The sequence below is a fragment of the Lissotriton helveticus genome, chromosome 2_1 (genome assembly GCF_964261635.1).
Source record: "Lissotriton helveticus chromosome 2_1, aLisHel1.1, whole genome shotgun sequence".
Taxonomy (NCBI): domain Eukaryota; kingdom Metazoa; phylum Chordata; class Amphibia; order Caudata; family Salamandridae; genus Lissotriton; species Lissotriton helveticus.
The window spans coordinates 2,028,142,098-2,028,159,778 of NC_136059.1; the positions used below are offsets into that span (position 1 = coordinate 2,028,142,098).

The 17,681-nt window shown below is 46.0% G+C and overlaps 1 protein-coding gene across 1 annotated transcript in view; it reads left to right on the forward strand.

The window, feature by feature from the left end:
• RXFP1 (relaxin family peptide receptor 1) overlaps window positions 1-17,681 on the forward strand; it is a 1,193,379-nt gene that overhangs the window by 857,796 nt on the left and 317,902 nt on the right. Inside the window, exons 6-7 of the mRNA XM_078677666.1 lie at window positions 215-286; window positions 7,776-7,847. Of these exons, the coding sequence (XP_078533792.1) occupies window positions 215-286; window positions 7,776-7,847 (144 nt within the window). The remainder of the gene's footprint in view (window positions 1-214; window positions 287-7,775; window positions 7,848-17,681) is intronic.

The window sequence follows — 17,681 nt, forward strand, 5'->3', positions numbered from 1 at the left end:
ATTAATATACATTTCTGCTTTCCCCCATATCCTTGAGTTTCGTGATATAGAACCCAGAATTGTGCTGTCACATACGGGCAGGTCAAACATCAAATCAAATACACGTGGTATTCTGTAGCACCATCTGGTGTTTTTGAAGTTAAATGCAACCACATATTTATTTTTTAGAATGAACTTGTTTAGTTTAACTGTTGATGAATTTCCTCTTTTTTAGGTACCTACAAAACAATGTGATCCGAACAGTTTCCTTACACGCCTTCAGGGGATTGCACAACCTGACCAAACTGTAAGTAAGCTCTCTACACCCCCAACTCAAAAGATAGCAAATGGGCATTGCAATCGATGCTCACACCATCAGTCAAGAAACATTAGTTTCCTCAATGTTCCTCAGCCTATCCTGGGTTGGATCTAGCAAACAAATAGGGGGTGGCATCAATCATTGTAATGCATCATGATGTCAGGAGATATTACCTCTGTGATCTCTTTGACCTAAATGTCTAAATGAAGGGGGGTTACCTCATTGAAAATCGATCAGAATTACTGCTAACCATTGAAAAATGAAATTTAAAATCCAAGGGGTCCATCTATGAAATGCATTGGGACATTCTTGAAGGCATAGATCTGTGCAGAGGTTAGTGCTGCTTTGGCTGTGTGCTACCACAGTAAGGGGCCTATTACGATTGCGGTTTTTCCGCATCCTCCGGGCCGGCGGAAGCCACTGCAGCGGACCCACCAAAGACCCACCGCCACATTAGGATGGCTGGTGGGTCCTAGTTTCCGTCCGCAGCTTTTCCGCCGCGGTTGGCTTACAACCGCAGCGGAAAAGCTCTAATATGGTGGCGGTGTCTCTCAGACACCGTCCGCCATATTAGGAAGGGCTGTAAAAAATGCTTTTCCGCTGCGGGTTTTCTGCCGTGGAAAAGCATGTGTAACTTCACTGCGGGGGCCCCTTGCGGGCCCCCTGTGTGAAAGGGGGGTGGGGGTGCACATGGGGGGTACCAATGGTCCCCCCCGGCATTTATATGCAGAAATTGGCAGGCACCGCATGGTGCCTGCCGCTTTCTGCATACAAATGCAATGTATGCATTTTTACCATTGCGGCGGATGCAGCTTGAAGCCGCACCCGCCGCAATGGTAAAAATTGAGGATGTGACCGCCAGGGTGGCGGTCACATCCTAATTTCCCAGGAGGGAACTCCGCAGGCAATGCAGAGGTTCCCTCCTACTCTAAGGTGGCGGACGGGCTCAGGTCCGTCCGCCATCATAATCGGCCCCTAAGTGTGGCTCGATTGTTTCACCAGGGTCAGACTGGGACAGAAGAAAGGCATAGAGACCAAAATAAAAGTGGCCCCCGTTAGTGAATTCGGTAGCTAAAATAAGTGTTCCATGTTTGCAAAATGGGGCAGCTGTGAACTTTTAAATATACGCTGTATAAGTATTTTGGCAAATATTGGAAGAAGATATGGATTTGAACTTGCTGCAGGCACTGTTTTAATATCAGGGAAATCAACATAAAAACAGGCCCCACAGACCATAAAACAGGCCCAACAAACAGCCCAAAACAGGCTTACACGCAGACCAACTCTTCGGGGACTGCCTAATGACCAATAAAAGACATTTGAATAATATCTCTCTGGCGAGTTTATCAATAATTCTTGCAGTTAAAAATATATATCAAAAGCAAAAGAACAGAGTATTCCAAATAAATCCCTTGAAGGCGCTTTTTACCCGTTCATTAGATTTACCCAAGCCCTCAAGGGTAGATTGGGTTTCCCATTATATTCAATTGATGGCCAATAAGCCGAGCATCACCTACCTCTCTTGCCAAATGCGCAAAATAAGTTGCTTTCAGTATCGACCCCACAAAGAAGTCACGGTAACCACGGATCCAAAGGGGCCTATTGTGACAAGTCAAGCCCCAATTTACAACATTCAAATTTTGTTCCACTGTCAACTCACTGTCTGTCCCACACATGGAGAGCGGCAGCACTCTCTATGCTTGTCTCTGGCCTCTACACTGGCCCTCTACACCCCTACACTCCTTGGAGTATCCGTGCCCGCTACAAGCTTCATTAGCATAACATCTTTCAAGGACATGCTTACCTAATAACTGAGAAAAGGAAAAAGGACGGGGTTTCCCAAATCTAAGAGAACTCCATTGTACCCCCCGCCCAGACCACATCAAATTCAAGACACATTTTATCGAATTCCTTTCAGAAATGCTCCCCAAAGCTCTGGCTTCATCCCGATCTAATGGAGCGCTGCACTGGCAAGAAGGAAGGACCAGAAAGCGCACAGAGGACAAGCCAGGACTCATGTCCACACAGTCTGGCTCTCATAAATCACATTACCTTCACCTTAGTCTTTCTGCATTACTCTAACAATCCAGGACAGAAAATCTAGACCCACCTATTCAAGCAATAAATCTTAATTTCAACCTTGCTCCCTGGCCTTTCTTTTCTGATTGTGCATCTTTCCTTTCCTTAAAGACAGCAGACAGCGCCAGGACACCTCCGGGTAACAGTCGCGCTATACAAATTAATTAACATAACATAATTAACATAACATCCCGGCGATCTATATTTTAGCAACTAACATAGAGATCACCACAACACTTTTTTAATTGAACATATGCTGATTTTTTAGAGTATTCTCATCATTGTTATTATAGTTAAGTTCTGAAGTTATGGCCATAGCTTTCCAAGATAGCATAAACACTTAAACAGCGAAGATGGCGGAAGGACTTTCCTCAAGCCCACACAGGAGGACAAGGGTTCAATGCAGCACACAGCCTACGTGGATTAGACAGTTCCTGCCAGCCTAGGCTCTGAGCTGCCTGTGCATGATTTGCTCTACTACAAAACAACAAATGGGAGGCACAGCTTTATTGCTTGTAGGCATTGTCGGGTTGCAGAGTACAGCCCAATGAATGTTGTAAAGAAACAGCCAACACCAATTACTTTTACCTCTGTACCTCGAGGCCCAGGCCCCTTATTTTATTGGCTTCCTTGTGCATCATGGCTCATACTATTAGAGCCACGCATGACAGGGTCATTTACTCATATCCCCTCCCTCAATTCGCAAGATGAGATGTACCATCCCAACATAACATTTCTTCCTTTTTCACACACAACAAAAGATAAGGCAAACCCAAAATAGAAACCGAAACATGCTAGAACCTGCACTCGAAACAAGCAGATATAGACATTATATGCACAGCTCTGCTTCAGATACGTGAACATACCATTGTATGAAGAGCTGTAGAATGCACAGATGCAATAGGATACCTTAACAGTAAATAAAAAAATATGTTTAACTTAGAACAAAATCCTTCAACCTCGTAGTAGCCTCTGACCAACGTCGTAGGTCAGAGTTCCCCATGCCTTGCCTCTGGAAAGCTGGTTCATCTTTTTCAGGCTCACCTCCACCTATGTCGTCTCTCATGACAGTGCCTGGGGATTCAGGGGAATTAGGCTACTGGAGTTGACCATTACATTCCCCAGGTGAAGGCATGGACTTGCAGGCCCCACCTTGCAGACAGCTGACATGGTTCTAGCCACTGCCACTTGCAACCATTGGAAAAGTACCATAACAATCCTCTGGTTCAGAATCGGGCTGCTGGTACAGTTCAAAGAACAATATGTTCCATGTGATTGTCTCACCATTTCTCTGAGCGGTAACCATGGTTCCTTTCACCTAACTCACTCTCCATGGCTCGGTCTCAAATTGTAGCATAAACATGCTTCCTGGACATCTGTTCTTGACAAGCCCCAAATCACCAGTTTGGAGATCCAGTTGCTTGGCCCGTTTCCTCTTTGATGTGCAATGATTTTGTGCACAATGTCAGTGCAATGCCTCAGCATCCTTGTCAAGTATTGAGACGTCTCTCCAATGTGGGGAATGATGTCTCCTACCATCTGGTTTCATGCACAAGGTGCCTGGGGACACTCCGGTTGTAGCATGCAGAGTGAGACGGTACAAATGGAGGAAAGTATACAACGCACACTCCACATTCTGAACAATGGCTAATGCAATTCTCAAAATACCATTTGCTTGCGGCCAACGGGGAGTGGTCTTCTGCTGATGGAGCCTTCTAAAGGCCAGCGGCCACATGCATCAATCTAGGATTTTGCATTTCCTAAATAGCGAAAATTAAGGAATCGCTATTTAGGAAATGCAAAATCCTATGCATCAAGAAATCCTAAAAGTTTTTAGGATTTCTTAATTTTCGGAAATTGCGATTCCTTAATTGCGAATCGCAATTAAGAAATGGCATTACATTGATTCCTATGGGCCTAGAGGCCCATAGGAATCAATGCCGTTTTGCTTATTTTTTTTTTGCACTCGCAATTTGTTTGATGCATTGCAAGGGTGCAGAGGGGGGCCCAAAGGACCCCCCCTGCACCCCTGAAATGTATTTTAAAGTGCATGTTTCACACACACATGTCCTAAGGACATGTGTGTCTGTAACATGCAAGTTTAAAAAATGCATTTTTTTGCTTTTTTTTAAATTTTCGCAAATTAACACGAGGGTCAACCTCGTGTTAATTTGCACTTCCTATTTCAAAATTCTCAATTTTTAAAAAAATGATGCATTGCATTTAAGGAATCGCACAAATGCGATTCCTTAATTGCATTCGCATTTTTAAGAAATGCAAAAAATAGCGAATTTTGACACTCTGTTTCATGCATCCCAAAAACGTATTTAGGAAGTGCAAACGGCCGAATTTACCGATTCGCACCGTTTGCACTTCCTAAATAGGTTGATGCATGTGGGGGCAGGTACTCAGCAAACTTTTGCCTAGAAAAAAGGGGGAACTTAGGCCCACATGCATCAATATCGGCTTTTGCGAGTTCTAAATTTCGAAAAATAACGATTCGCAATTTAGAAATCGCAAAAGCCTATGCATGAATATTTTTGCTTTTTTTTTGCAATTCGGTAAAAATCGCTATTTTTACCGATTTGCAAAAAAAATGCACATTTTCAATTGCGAATTCACAATTCCCATTCATTCCTATGGGCCAAAATGCCCATAGGAATGAATGGGAATTGCGAATTCACAATGTGCAATTGCAATTCATCAATGCATTTCAAGGGTGGAGAGGGGGGTCAAAATGACCCCCCCCTGCACCCATGAAATGTACTTTTCAGCATAAGTTACATACACACATGTCCTAAGGACATGTGTGTCTGTAGCTTAACACTTTAAAAAATGCATTTTTGTGCATTTTTAAACAATTTTGCAAATTACCACGAAGTTGAACTTCGTGGTAATTTGCACTTCCAATTTTAAAAATCGCACATTTTTCTGTAATGATGCATAGCATTTTAGAAATCGCACAATTGCGATTTCTTATATGCTAACGCAATTTTAGAAATCGTAAATAAGATGCGACTTCTAAAATGGCATGATGCATCCCAAACAGCACTTTTGCATTCGCAAACGGCCGATTTTAAGGTATCGCACCGTTTGCGACTACAAAAATGCTTGATGCATGTGGGCCATTGTCTGTCCTCATTCAGCAGACCATGAGTGACCATGACCTTCTCCAGCCGGGGGTATGTTCTGGGTGGCCGTTATTGATTCTAGGATCTTCTTTCCAGGGTACTTTGAAAAGTCATCCAGCCCCACAAACATGTGGCGACCATCACGTAAGCTTCCAAAATGGGACCTGCCCCTGTACCTGGAGATGGATGGAATGGATTCCAAAATGAAGGGTGCAGGTGGCTCGACAGGACCAGCAGTTTGACACATGGAACACTGCCTCACAATGTGCTCAACCTGGTCATCCAAACCAGGGAACCATACCTCACTTCGGAGACTGGATTTTGTCTTTACCACCCCTTGATGGGCAGAGTGAGCTTGGTCCACGACCGGCTTTTGCAATGATGCTGGTATTCCTTAACGGAGGACCCCTCAGTAGACACCCTTCGGGGGAAAAAGCAAGCTTGTGTCTGACATTATGTAATGGTGACAATATCAATCGAGCTTCATCTGTGTGGTGGGACACTTTGTAAGTGAGCATGCTCCAGTTACCTTAGGCTACGGCTGAATAAACATCTCAGAAAGCTCCCATTCTCTCAGTAGTACAGAATCTCAATCTAAAAAAAAAAACTTGCACTCTATACAGCCAGAACCCTGAAACAATTTTTCCCAAGAACTATATAGAATGCCAACTCTCCTGCCATTAAGACAGATCCTTCTAACACGTCTTAAAACGAGAATTTAAAATGAATTTCTTCTAGCAACATCACCTATTTTTAAATAAGTCCCTTGATCGAATTCTCCACGAATAAACTCTTACCTTGGCATATATGTTATATGGTAGTTTTATACTCTACTGCCTCTGAGGTCTGGGTCACCCTATATAGAACTGCATAAATAAATGTAATTAAAATAAATATAAGCATGTCAATGCACAGTACCAAGTTCACAGGAAAAGGTAGAATCTCAGGTCAACGCAAAAAACACCTAATGCTTCCTAAGTGAGCCAGCGAACATCCATACACTCTACCAACCATGCACACCAGCCCCTGCCATTAACAAAGCATTGTACAGTACTGCAGAGACACTTTACGCAGCAGTGCACTATAGTCCCAATACCATAATAAATGGTCTTGAGTTTTTCTAAAATCCTTTTTAACACAATGTTTTTTCCTTATAAACGTTGATTAGGTGTTATCCCACCACTTTCTTGTGATACTTTATTATTAATTAATCCAAAATACATTTATACTAATCGGATTTTCAATGTGTTTCTGTATTCCGCTAGTAATCGTGTTTATGTAGTTTCCAAACGGCTGGTGATCTCCTCAATGTTTGCTGATGTCAAATGTGAAATTTAAATTTGGGCACCAGAAGAAACACTATGTTACTGCATTTTTGAAGTTAGTACTAACCAAGCATTTAGACTCTAGACTGAGTAAAATGAGAGGAACTGCTGGTAAAAATCCTCCTGTACCAATTCTGTGTAAGCATTGCAGATAGACTCGAAAATCCGTTTTGAAGAATTGTAAAGTATGAGAATTCCAAGAGGACGTGTGAAAACGACACTGTAACAAATAGCCCAGCCTCTTGCCACAGCACATGCTGATCTGTAATAGCCACTCCTGTCTATTGTATTTGTTATAGCCTCTGATGATGAATCTGACAATCAGTATGTTAGAAGCTAAAGCAGCATAATTCACAATAACACAATTACATGTGGAATTTAATTTATGATTCCTCAAGGAACCATACATAGGCCTTCGTTACGAGAAGCCCGAAATGGACTGAATTTTCCCCACCCCCAGAGGTTGTGATATTGGGGTACCCATACCTCTGGAGGACAATAAACCCAGTCCATTGCAGATTGGACCAGGAGGGTCCTCTAAGAAATTATGTGGAATCAGTAATTCCTAATGTGATTGCCCAGGTAATTCCTCTTTTAGGTCCAGACTTTCCTTTTAACGTTTTAAGCTTCTGCCACCAGCCAAAAACTCTGAATAAAAGTAAAAAAATGTATAGTTCTGATGGGGCTGATAACTGTTGTTAATAGCAATACTGTAATTAAGAGGCCACTGAAGTGCAGACCTAAGATCCCTCACATGTAGCCCAGTTAGAAAAACAGATAGACAAAAATCAAAGCTCTGCATTAAATGGGCAACTAAACAAGGGTGACTCTAGAAGTGGGAGAGGTACAATTGCACCAGTAGCCCCTCCGTGTCTAAGTCTTCATCTGCTGCTAGCTGTTGCTATCCCTTAATGCATGTTTTGTGTTTCCTGTGTATTTCAGGTATCTGAGTTATAATTTGATCACATCCCTGAAGCCTGGAGTTTTTCAAGATCTCCATAAACTTGAATGGCTGTAAGTTTTTATATCTGTACATCTGAATCTTCTGGCAGTAATAATTGTACTTGGAAGTTCAACATGTAACTTGTATGTTTAATTGACAAATAGGTAAGACTTGAGGGAAGAAGTTTAAAATGTTTAGCTTAATTTCCGAAAACCTGCGGCTGTACCTATTTCACGTGAACAGAGAGATTTATGCCAAGGAGTAGTTCGCTATCAAAACAGGCACAATAGAATAACTGTTCTCACTCTTATTGTCTCTCTGATGTAAGAGGGAACTCATTGCTATGATGTGGCTCCCAAGAATCATCCACTTGCATTTATTGACCTTCTTATTGACTCTACTGTTCTCTCTGTTGTCCAATTCTGTAGAGGTCTGAATAATCTTGTTTAATGTAGGCATTTGGTACCACTTTCGGTGTTCCCTATAGTATGCCTATTAACTTTCAAAACCTAGCTATCAAACCACCTGTGAAATAAACCTTAATTTGCAAGCATATGTGAACAAATACCATCCCTCTACACACATAATCTATTTGAGCAGAAATGTGAAGGGCTATACCTTAAGGTCCCCACTGACTTCATACCCAAGAGAGATTATAGCGTGAAGAGTGGCTGTTCATCCATCTAGGTAAAACCCTTAAAGCTAATTAGAGAGAATATTGGGAACATGGGTGATGCGTATGCCACAAAAGATTGTAGAGACAATACTTAAACCTGTGTACATTTATAATTGTCAACACTATATTGTAGAAGAAAAACATGGCCAGTTCCTATAATGTCATATTTACTTATCGGTAATTTCATCACTCTGATTCCTGTCCCTTCGCCTGCAGACATTAACAGGTGAGGCCTCCCAGACACCAATCCCACTTAATTAAGAAATGTATAAAAGACCCTTCGACACCACGCCTCCTTTTAGTAACAAGTTACCACGACCACAAATGTCAGTTGCTCCGTAGGGAGAGTGGGAGGGACCATGGCTGCAAATGAGGGAAAAGGACTCAGGGCAATGTAATTACCAGTAAGTCATTGCAACATTACCTCCTCGTCCATTCCCTCGCTTGCAGTCCTTAGCATGTGAGAAGTAGCATGCAATAAAATCAGAACAACGGACAAAGCCTACTGAAAACACAAATGTATTTAGACACTTGACATCATCAGCGATACATTGAACCACAGCAAGTATGTAATAGTTAGCAAATGTGAAAGAATCAGCCAAGGTCACAGCCTGGCAAGTTTCCCCAATGGATGCACCCTGTAGCTCTGCCACCATAGATGCTATACTGAGGATAGATCTACCCTGAATTGAATCTTCTTCAAATCTTTCTTCGGTGAAAAATCTCTGTGTTGATACTTCTGCTTGCAGGAAGAGCACCCCTTGAATTCCTTTTGAGAAGACTTGAATCTCTCATCTCAGAATCTTGTGTAGTCCAACCTGCCCTTATACAGCAGGGTATGTTTTTTGTCCTTAAAGGCCTTGGAAATCATGGAATTCAGCTGATCGCCAAACAATATATTCCCCTTAAAAGGAATTTTCATCAATGCAGACTTCCCAGCTGCTTCTGTCTTCCAATCCCTTCCAACCCCATTCAGAGGTGGCGTCAGTCAACCACTAAAACCCCTGAGGACATTGCAGTAGCCTTGACTATATCCAATACCATATCAGCCAATACGCGGGACTGCTGCTCCATACCAGATAACAGTTCCAAGCCCTCTGTAAACACTTGGATTGCCATTGCCAAGTGATCAAATTCTTTAATTACAGATTGTGCTGTATAAGCTGTGTAAAGGCTGGCTTTCGGAGCTAGATTCTCAGCAACAAATGCCTTCTTCAGCCCCACATCAATGTTTTTGTCTGAAGGATCACTTTGGCTAGATTCCTCGGGATTAATGGAGGTCTTGCCAATTAACTTTGCCAATATTGAGTCCACTTTGACGTTATGAGGAAGAACCTCCTCACCAGCTAGCATATAAAGCTTCTGAAGGAACCTTGGAACTGAAACTTTATTTATCTCCTTCCATTCGGACATCATCATATCCTCGATTGTACCATGGAATGGTATTGCCTTGGTGCAAGCTTTGAAGTACTGTGGAATAAAGCCTTCTCCTCATTATCCATACGAAAAGGAGGAAATCCCAGATTCTGGCGCACCCGAGACAAAGTGTCCCACATCTCCTCCCTTCGAAGATATTTGCCTAAAGATGTAGAGGGCTGCTCTGAGTCTGAAGATGAAGATTCCCAAGACTCATGAGCCCGAGAAGACCTGCCCCCCCTTCTTCTTATTGGAAGCCTGCAACTCCTTGGCCACCGCGGCCTCAATCATATCTTGTACTTTAGACAGCGACAGTAAAGGAGGTAATGGATCAGCTAAAGCACCGCTCATTTGAGGAAGATGAAGAATAAATAGCATGCTTCCTCTTTATTGTGACAAGAATTTTAAAAAAACAGCTTTTGCTTATTTTGCACAATCAGATCTTTTGCACAGAGGACGACAGCGAGTTCAATCAATCAATCAATCAGGTCATTTATAGAGCGCACTACTCACCCGTAGGGTCTCAAGGTGCTGGTTTGGGGGGGGGTGCCGTTACTGCTCGAACAGCCAGGTCTTGAGCTTCTTCCTGAAGGAGAGGTGGTCTTGGGTCAGGCGCAGGTCGGTTGGGAGTGAGTTCCAGGTCTTGGCGGCCAGGTAGGAGAAGGACCTTCCTCCTGTTGTCGCTCTTCGGATGCGGGGGACGGCGGCGAGGGCGTGGCTGGTTGATCTGAGGAGGCGTTTGGGGGTGTAGAAGTTGATCCGGTTGTTGAGGTAGCTCGGGCCTTGGTCGTGTAGGGCTTTGTGTGCGTGGGTGAGGAGACGGAAGGTGATTCTCTTGTTGACCGGGAGCCAGTGCAGATCTCTCAGGTGTCCGGAGATGTGGCTGCGTCGGGGGATGTCGAGGATGAGTCTGGCCGAGGCGTTCTGGATCCGCTGGAGTCTCTTCTGGAGCTTGGCGGTGGTTCCGGCGTAGAGGGCGTTGCCGTAGTCCAGTCGGCTGGTGACGAGTGCCTGGGTGACCGTCTTCCTCGTCTCGGTGGGGATCCACCGGAAGATCTTGCGTAGCATGCGCAGGATGTTGAAGCAAGATGAGGAGACGGCGTTTACTTGTCTGGTCATGGAGAGGGAGGAGTCCAGGATGAAGCCCAGGTTGCGTGCGTGGTCCGTCGGTTTGGGTGCGGTGCCCAGGGCGGGGGGCCACCAGGAGTCGTCCCAGGCGGAGGACGAGGAGCCCAGGATGAGGACCTCCGTCTTGTCTGAGTTCAGTTTCAGGCGGCTGGTCGTCATCCATTCGGCTACCTCTCTCATCCCTTCGAGTTAGGCTGCTCCTCATATTTTAGATAGTTATTGTGAACCTTGTCACACGCTCTGTTCATTGGTTACATCTGCGAGGACGTCAGCGAGTCAGGCTGCTCCTCTGTTTCACTAGCTCTTTGGTCCCCGAATCCCGAGCTTCGTTCCCCCACGGCTGTGTGCCGATTGAGTGGAGAGCTCATGGGGAGGTAGGCGGACCAATCAGGGACATACCAGCAAGCCGGAGGGCGGAGACAGGAGCCCCCGCCTCCCGCTATTTCAAGCCTGGCATCGGTGAGCGCGCTGCCTACCACACAGAAGCCGCTGCTGCCACTGTGCGAGCGCTTGCATTTTAGCTTGCTTTTTAGAAACCTGTTGATATTGTACCTATTGTGACAAGAATTTTAAAAAAACAGCTTTTGCTTATTTTGCACAATCAGATCTTTTGCACAGAGGACGACAGCGAGTTAGGCTGCTCCTCATATTTTAGATAGTTATTGTGAACCTTGTCACACGCTCTGTTCATTGGTTACATCTGCGAGGACGTCAACGAGTCAGGCTGCTCCTCTGTTTCACTAGCTCTTTGGTCGCCGAATCCCGAGCTTCGTTCCACCACGGCTGTGTGCCGATTGAGTGGAGAGCTCATGGGGAGGTAGGCGGACCAATCAGGGACATACCAGCAAGCCGGAGGGCAGAGACAGGAGCCGCGCCTCCCGTTATTTCAAGCCTGGCATCGGTGAGCGCGCTCCCTACCACACAGAAGCCGCTGCCGCCACTGTGCGAGCTCTTGCATTTTAGCTTGCTTTTTAGAAACCTGTTGATATTGTACCTATTGTGACAAGAATTTTTAAAAAACAGCTTTTGCTTATTTTGCACAATCAGATCTTTTGCACAGAGGACGACAGCGAGTTAGGCTGCTCCTCATATTTTAGATAGTTATTGTGAACCTTGTCACACGCTCTGTTCATTGGTTACATCTGCGAGGACGTCAGCGAGTCAGGCTGCTCCTCTGTTTCACTAGCTCTTTGGTCGCCGAATCCCGAGCTTCGTTCCACCACGGCTGTGTGCCGATTGAGTGTAGAGCTCATGGGGAGGTAGGCGGACCAATCAGGGACATACCAGCAAGCCGGAGGGCGGAGACAGGAGCCCGCGCCTCCCGCTATTTCAAGCCTGGCATCAGTGAGCGCGCTGCCTACCACACAGAAGCCGCTGCTGCCACTGTGCGAGCGCTTGCAATTTAGCTTGCTTTTTAGAAACCTGTTGATATTGTACCTATTGTAACAAGAATTTTAAAAAAACAGCTTTTGCTTATTTTGCACAATCAGATCTTTTGCACAGAGGACGACAGCGAGTTAGGCTGCTCCTCATATTTTAGATAGTTATTGTGAACCTTGTCACACGCTCTGTTCATTGGTTACATCTGCGAGGACGTCAACGAGTCAGGCTGCTCCTCTGTTTCACTAGCTCTTTGGTCGCCGAATCCCGAGCTTCGTTCCACCCCGGGTGTGTGCCGATTGAGTGGAGAGCTCATGGGGAGGTAGGCAGACCAATCAGGGACATACCAGCAAGCCGGAGGGCGGAGACAGGAGCCGCGCCTCCCGCTATTTCAAGCCTGGCATCGGTGAGCGCGCTCCCTACCACACAGAAGCCGCTGCCGCCACTGTGCGAGCTCTTGCATTTTAGCTTGCTTTTTAGAAACCTGTTGATATTGTACCTATTGTGACAAGAATTTTAAAAACAAGCTTTTGCTTATTTTGCACAATCAGATCTTTTGTACAGAGGACGACAGCGAGTTAGGCTGCTCCTCATATTTTAGATAGTTATTGTGAACCTTGTCACACGCTCTGTTCATTGGTTACATATGCGAGGACGTCAGCGAGTCAGGCTGCTCCTCTGTTTCACTATCTCTTTGGTCGCCGAATCCCGAGCTTCGTTCCACCACGGCTGTGTGCCGATTGAGTGGAGAGCTCATGGAGAGGTAGGCGGACCAATCAGGGACATACCAGCAAGCCGGAGGGCGGAGACAGGAGCCCGCGCCTCCCGCTACCCCCTTATTTATCATCATGTGTTAGCCGAGGCGCAGCGGTCGGGCGCAGCGGGTGCGACGATGGTGCGCCGAAGGTGCGCCTAAGGTAAGCCCGTCTGCGCCCGTCCGTGCCTGGACCGCGCCCAGGGCCGGTCAGGCTGCCCATTCTGACCCAGGTATCTCAAGCTCACTTATTTATAGTCGTGAAACCCTGTTTTCCCTGAACCCAGGCTCACATATGGGTCTGAAAAGGTGCCTCCCGTGCTCCGCTATGGTGTGGGAATGCCAGGATTGTAATTTCCATCTCCCTCCCCTCCTATCACATCCACCGCCCAAAGGCCAGAACAAGCTTTCGGTTAAGGCATCTCTCATCAATGCCCGTTCGATGGTGAAACACGCCGATAACATCTTTGAGCTCATTGGGGACAACAACCTGGACATCTTGTTTGTCACAGAAACGTGGCTTAGCGAATCCTGCGCTCCAGTGGTAGAATTGGCAGTCCCACGGGGTTACCGCCTGGCTAGGGCCGATCGCATCTTAGGTAGAGGGGGCGGCACTGCAGTAGTGTTCAGGGAAGCCTGGGCCTTCTCCTGTGACAAGTCTATGAGTGTGTTGGAGGGAGAAGCCTTTGACTTCTCCTTTATCCTTTCCCCTCATTTCACCTTAGGGGGGACCCTGATCTATAGACCGCCGGGGCCGATTGGTTCCTTTCTAAGCTCCTTAGGAGATGTACTGGCGGAACGCGTGTTACGCTTTCCGAAATTTCTCCTTCTTGGAGATTTTAATATACATTTAGATTCCCCCAGTTCTCCAGAAACACTGGGCCTTCAAGACCTCATGGGAATAACTCAGTTAACACAGTGGATCTCCAAACCAACGCACTCCCGCGGGCATGTGTTGGATCTGATATGTTCCAATTTTGCACTGGCCATTAAAGACCCTCAGCCGGTCACCTGGTCAGACCACGCTGTGATCAACTTCTCCTGGGCCATGGCACTGCCATCTCGCCACCCCCCTCCTCTGTCAGGCCCCTTAGCACGGAAAATTAACATTTCTGGGTTGGCAGAAGCCCTCACGCACTCGCAGATGGCTCTCGCTAGTAATCTAGAGGGCCAAGTCGACCTCTTTAATGCCTGGGTCAGTCGGGGGGTTGAGGCTATTTCCAAACCTGCCTCAAAAATCCCCCGGCGCGTACTGCCTTCTCAACCTTGGTACACGCCAGCGCTTAAAGAGCAAAAAAGGTCATGTAAGAAGCTTGAGCGGCTTTGGAGGGCTGCATACTCTCCACAAGCCACAGCGGACCTCCGCTCAGCCCAAAGAGAATATTATACCGCAGTTAAGACTGCGAAAGGCGCCTACTTTGCGACTAGAATTATGGAGGCGGATAATAATGATAAGGAGATCTTCGCTATAGTCCAAAGTTTTCTGTCGCCTTTGGCGGAGAAAAAAAGGATCCCGGTATCCGCTGGTTGGTGTGAGGAGCTCTCCTCTTTTTTCATTAATAAGATCAAGCTCATTGAGGAGGGATTAGCCTTGAGCAAGGTCGCCGCACGCCCTCTAGCGGAGACGCCTGGCACTCTTTCTAGCAGTTGCCTTGCCCAATTTGCTAAAGCTGATCAATTGGACATTCTTGCTCTGCTGAAATCTCTCAAATCGGGCTCCCCTTCGGACCCCTGCCCGGCAAGAGTTCTGGCGGGAGTAGCAGATTGTGTCGGGTCTGAAGTTACTGCTATGGTCAACTGGTCACTGCAATCTGCAGTGGTGCCTAGGCAGTGGAAGCAAGCTAAACGTTTGCCTCTCCTGAAGAAGCCATCAGCAGACCCCCTTATTGCAGCCAACTACCGTCCCATCTCCTTGCTTCCTGCACTGGCCAAAGTCTGCAAAAAGGTTGTTTTTCGGCAGTTGAACGCCTTTGTGGAAGAGTCCGGGGCGCTTCACCCAGCCCAGTCTGGTTTTAGGGCCTCCTTTAGCACGGAGACAGCCTTGGTGGAGGTGGTGGAAGCCATTAGGGAGTGTATGGACAAGGGTGGCAGAGCGGCGCTAATTTTATTGGACCTCTCTGCCGCCTTTGATACGGTCCCTCATCAACTCCTCCTGGCTCGCCTCACCTCTATCGGCCTTACTGGGGCTGTGTGGTCATGGCTGGAGTCTTTTCCTGACTCCCGTTCCCAGCAAGTCTGGATGCCCCCGTACTGCTCCTCGGCCAGGTAAGTTCAGACAGGGGTCCCACAGGGTTCAACTTTGAGCCCACTTCATTTCAATATTTATATGACCCCGCTGATCTACCTGGCCGAGGAGCTGGGTACAAAAATTATGGCTTACGCCGACGACACCCAGCTCCTGTTTACCTGGAGTAACTCGAAAGTAGAAACGGCTGCGGCACAAAAGTGCCTTGCGGCCGTATTTACCTGGCTGGCCCAAGCCAAACTAAATGTAATGAGGGAAATCGGAGATCATACTATATGGCAAATTTCCAAACCAATTTACAGAATTAGTGTGGCCTCCTGATTTCCCCCGTCCCCTCTCTGAAGGTGGCCCAGCCAAGAATCTGGGCATTTGGTTCAATGAGGATTTGAGGTTCTCAGAGCAAATTAAAAGATTGACGGGTGCTTGCTTTGGGACCCTTAAATCTTTGGGCAGATTCTTTCCTTTATTGCCCCAGCCGGCCAAAGAGACGGTCGCCAGAGCCCTCATATTGTCCCGCCTAGACTATGCTAACGCTCTTTATTTGGGCTCTCCCTCCTTTCTGTTAAACAAGTTGCAACTCATCCAGAATGCGGCCGCGAGACTTCTGCTGGGCATTCCCAGACGCATCAGCGTAAGATCGCAAATGGCCACACTCCACTGGTTGCCGGTGGCCCAAAGAGTTCAATTTAAGGCTCTGGTTCTCACTCATAGAGCCTTACATGATATTGGCCCGCTTATCTCAAGAGTAGAGTGGCTTTTCATGTCCCCAGTCGATACCTTAGGTCGGCTTCCCAACGTCGGCTGGTAATTCCCCGCTTCCGGCAAACTAGGTTAGGCGGTCAATCGTTCTCGTTTAAAGCGGCTACCCTTTGGAATTCCCTTCCACTTACACTCAGGGATACCAGAGATCTTAGCTGCTTTAAAAAGCTCCTTAAAACCCACTTATTCAATCAAGCTTACTAAAATGCCGTTTCCCTCGATTTCTATGTGGTTTTGCTCCGCGCCAGGATACTCAAGAGTAATTGCGCGCGTAATAAATACCCATATAACATAACATAACATTACGTTTGCCAGACATCCTTTCCGCAATTAATTTTAGAAATCAAAAACCCAGCAGTCAGTACCCTTAAATACGTGAAGTGTCCAGTATTCACTCAATAACAGATACTGTACCACCATTAATCCAATGAAGGACCATGAAACTAAAAGCATCACACCCTCCAATCAGCAATGGCCAAGCATATAAAATATGTCCCAAATAGGACCTTACCTGTTCTGGCAGGGAAGCACCACTGCCCCAGTGCCTTCCCCTGAGCATAGAATGACAGGAATTTACCCTCCGATCCCAGAAGCAGTACCTCAGCCGCAATGGGACTGCCTAGTGCCTACTCTGTCAAGGCGTCCATACACCGACGCAAGTCTCTGCTGTCCTGCAGCAGAGTTCACTTGAGTAGCGCGGCTCCACATCAAATATTTTGCCTAGGAAGTTGTGATTTTCTGAAATAATGGACAAACTCCCCCTAATCCTGCATCTGCTCGTCCTCCATTGAAGAGCCACTTTATTCACTCACATGCAAACTCGGGTCTTTCTGAACTCTGAAAACACCAACACCTCGACAGTCTGTGAGGCACCACCATCGCCAACGGGGATTGTAGTAAGGAGACACAAGAAAAACTGGGGGTGCGGTGTGGGGAGGTTCTTTTATATGGATTTTTTTTTATTAAGTGGGATTGGTGTCTGGGAGGCAGGAGGCCTCGCATGTTTATGGCTGCAAGAGAGGGGATGGACGAGGAGGTAATACCATTTCTATTTATCAATGCTATTAGGCAGCTATATTTTTATGTAAAACCCTTCTGGGTCAGCCACCACGTGTCTCGCCCTATAAAGTGGCTCGCAGACGTAAGGCTTTTTTAAGGGCTTTTTCATGTTAATTTAACATTGAAAATGTAAGGTAACTTGTGCAAAATGGACAAAAAATCACGTAATATAAGGAATCATAGAATAAAAGGACAACTTATAAAGATGTGTTTGTTGTACTACCGCATGGATATGAATATCACTGAATCCTATATCATGTGTAAAGGCTTTCCGATTGAAAATGCCAATAAAGATTTTTTTTTAAAAAAGGACAAAGAACGTCACCTAAAAGAAAGACAAACCAAAACAAATAAGTTTGAAAAAAAAATGAGTTTCTGATTAGAAACAACATACGTTCAGATCGAATCTGGTGATTGCAAATGTGCAGCATTGCACTTATGAGAAATAATAAAATTTTCTTATTTCAATGGTGGACCACACATTTATT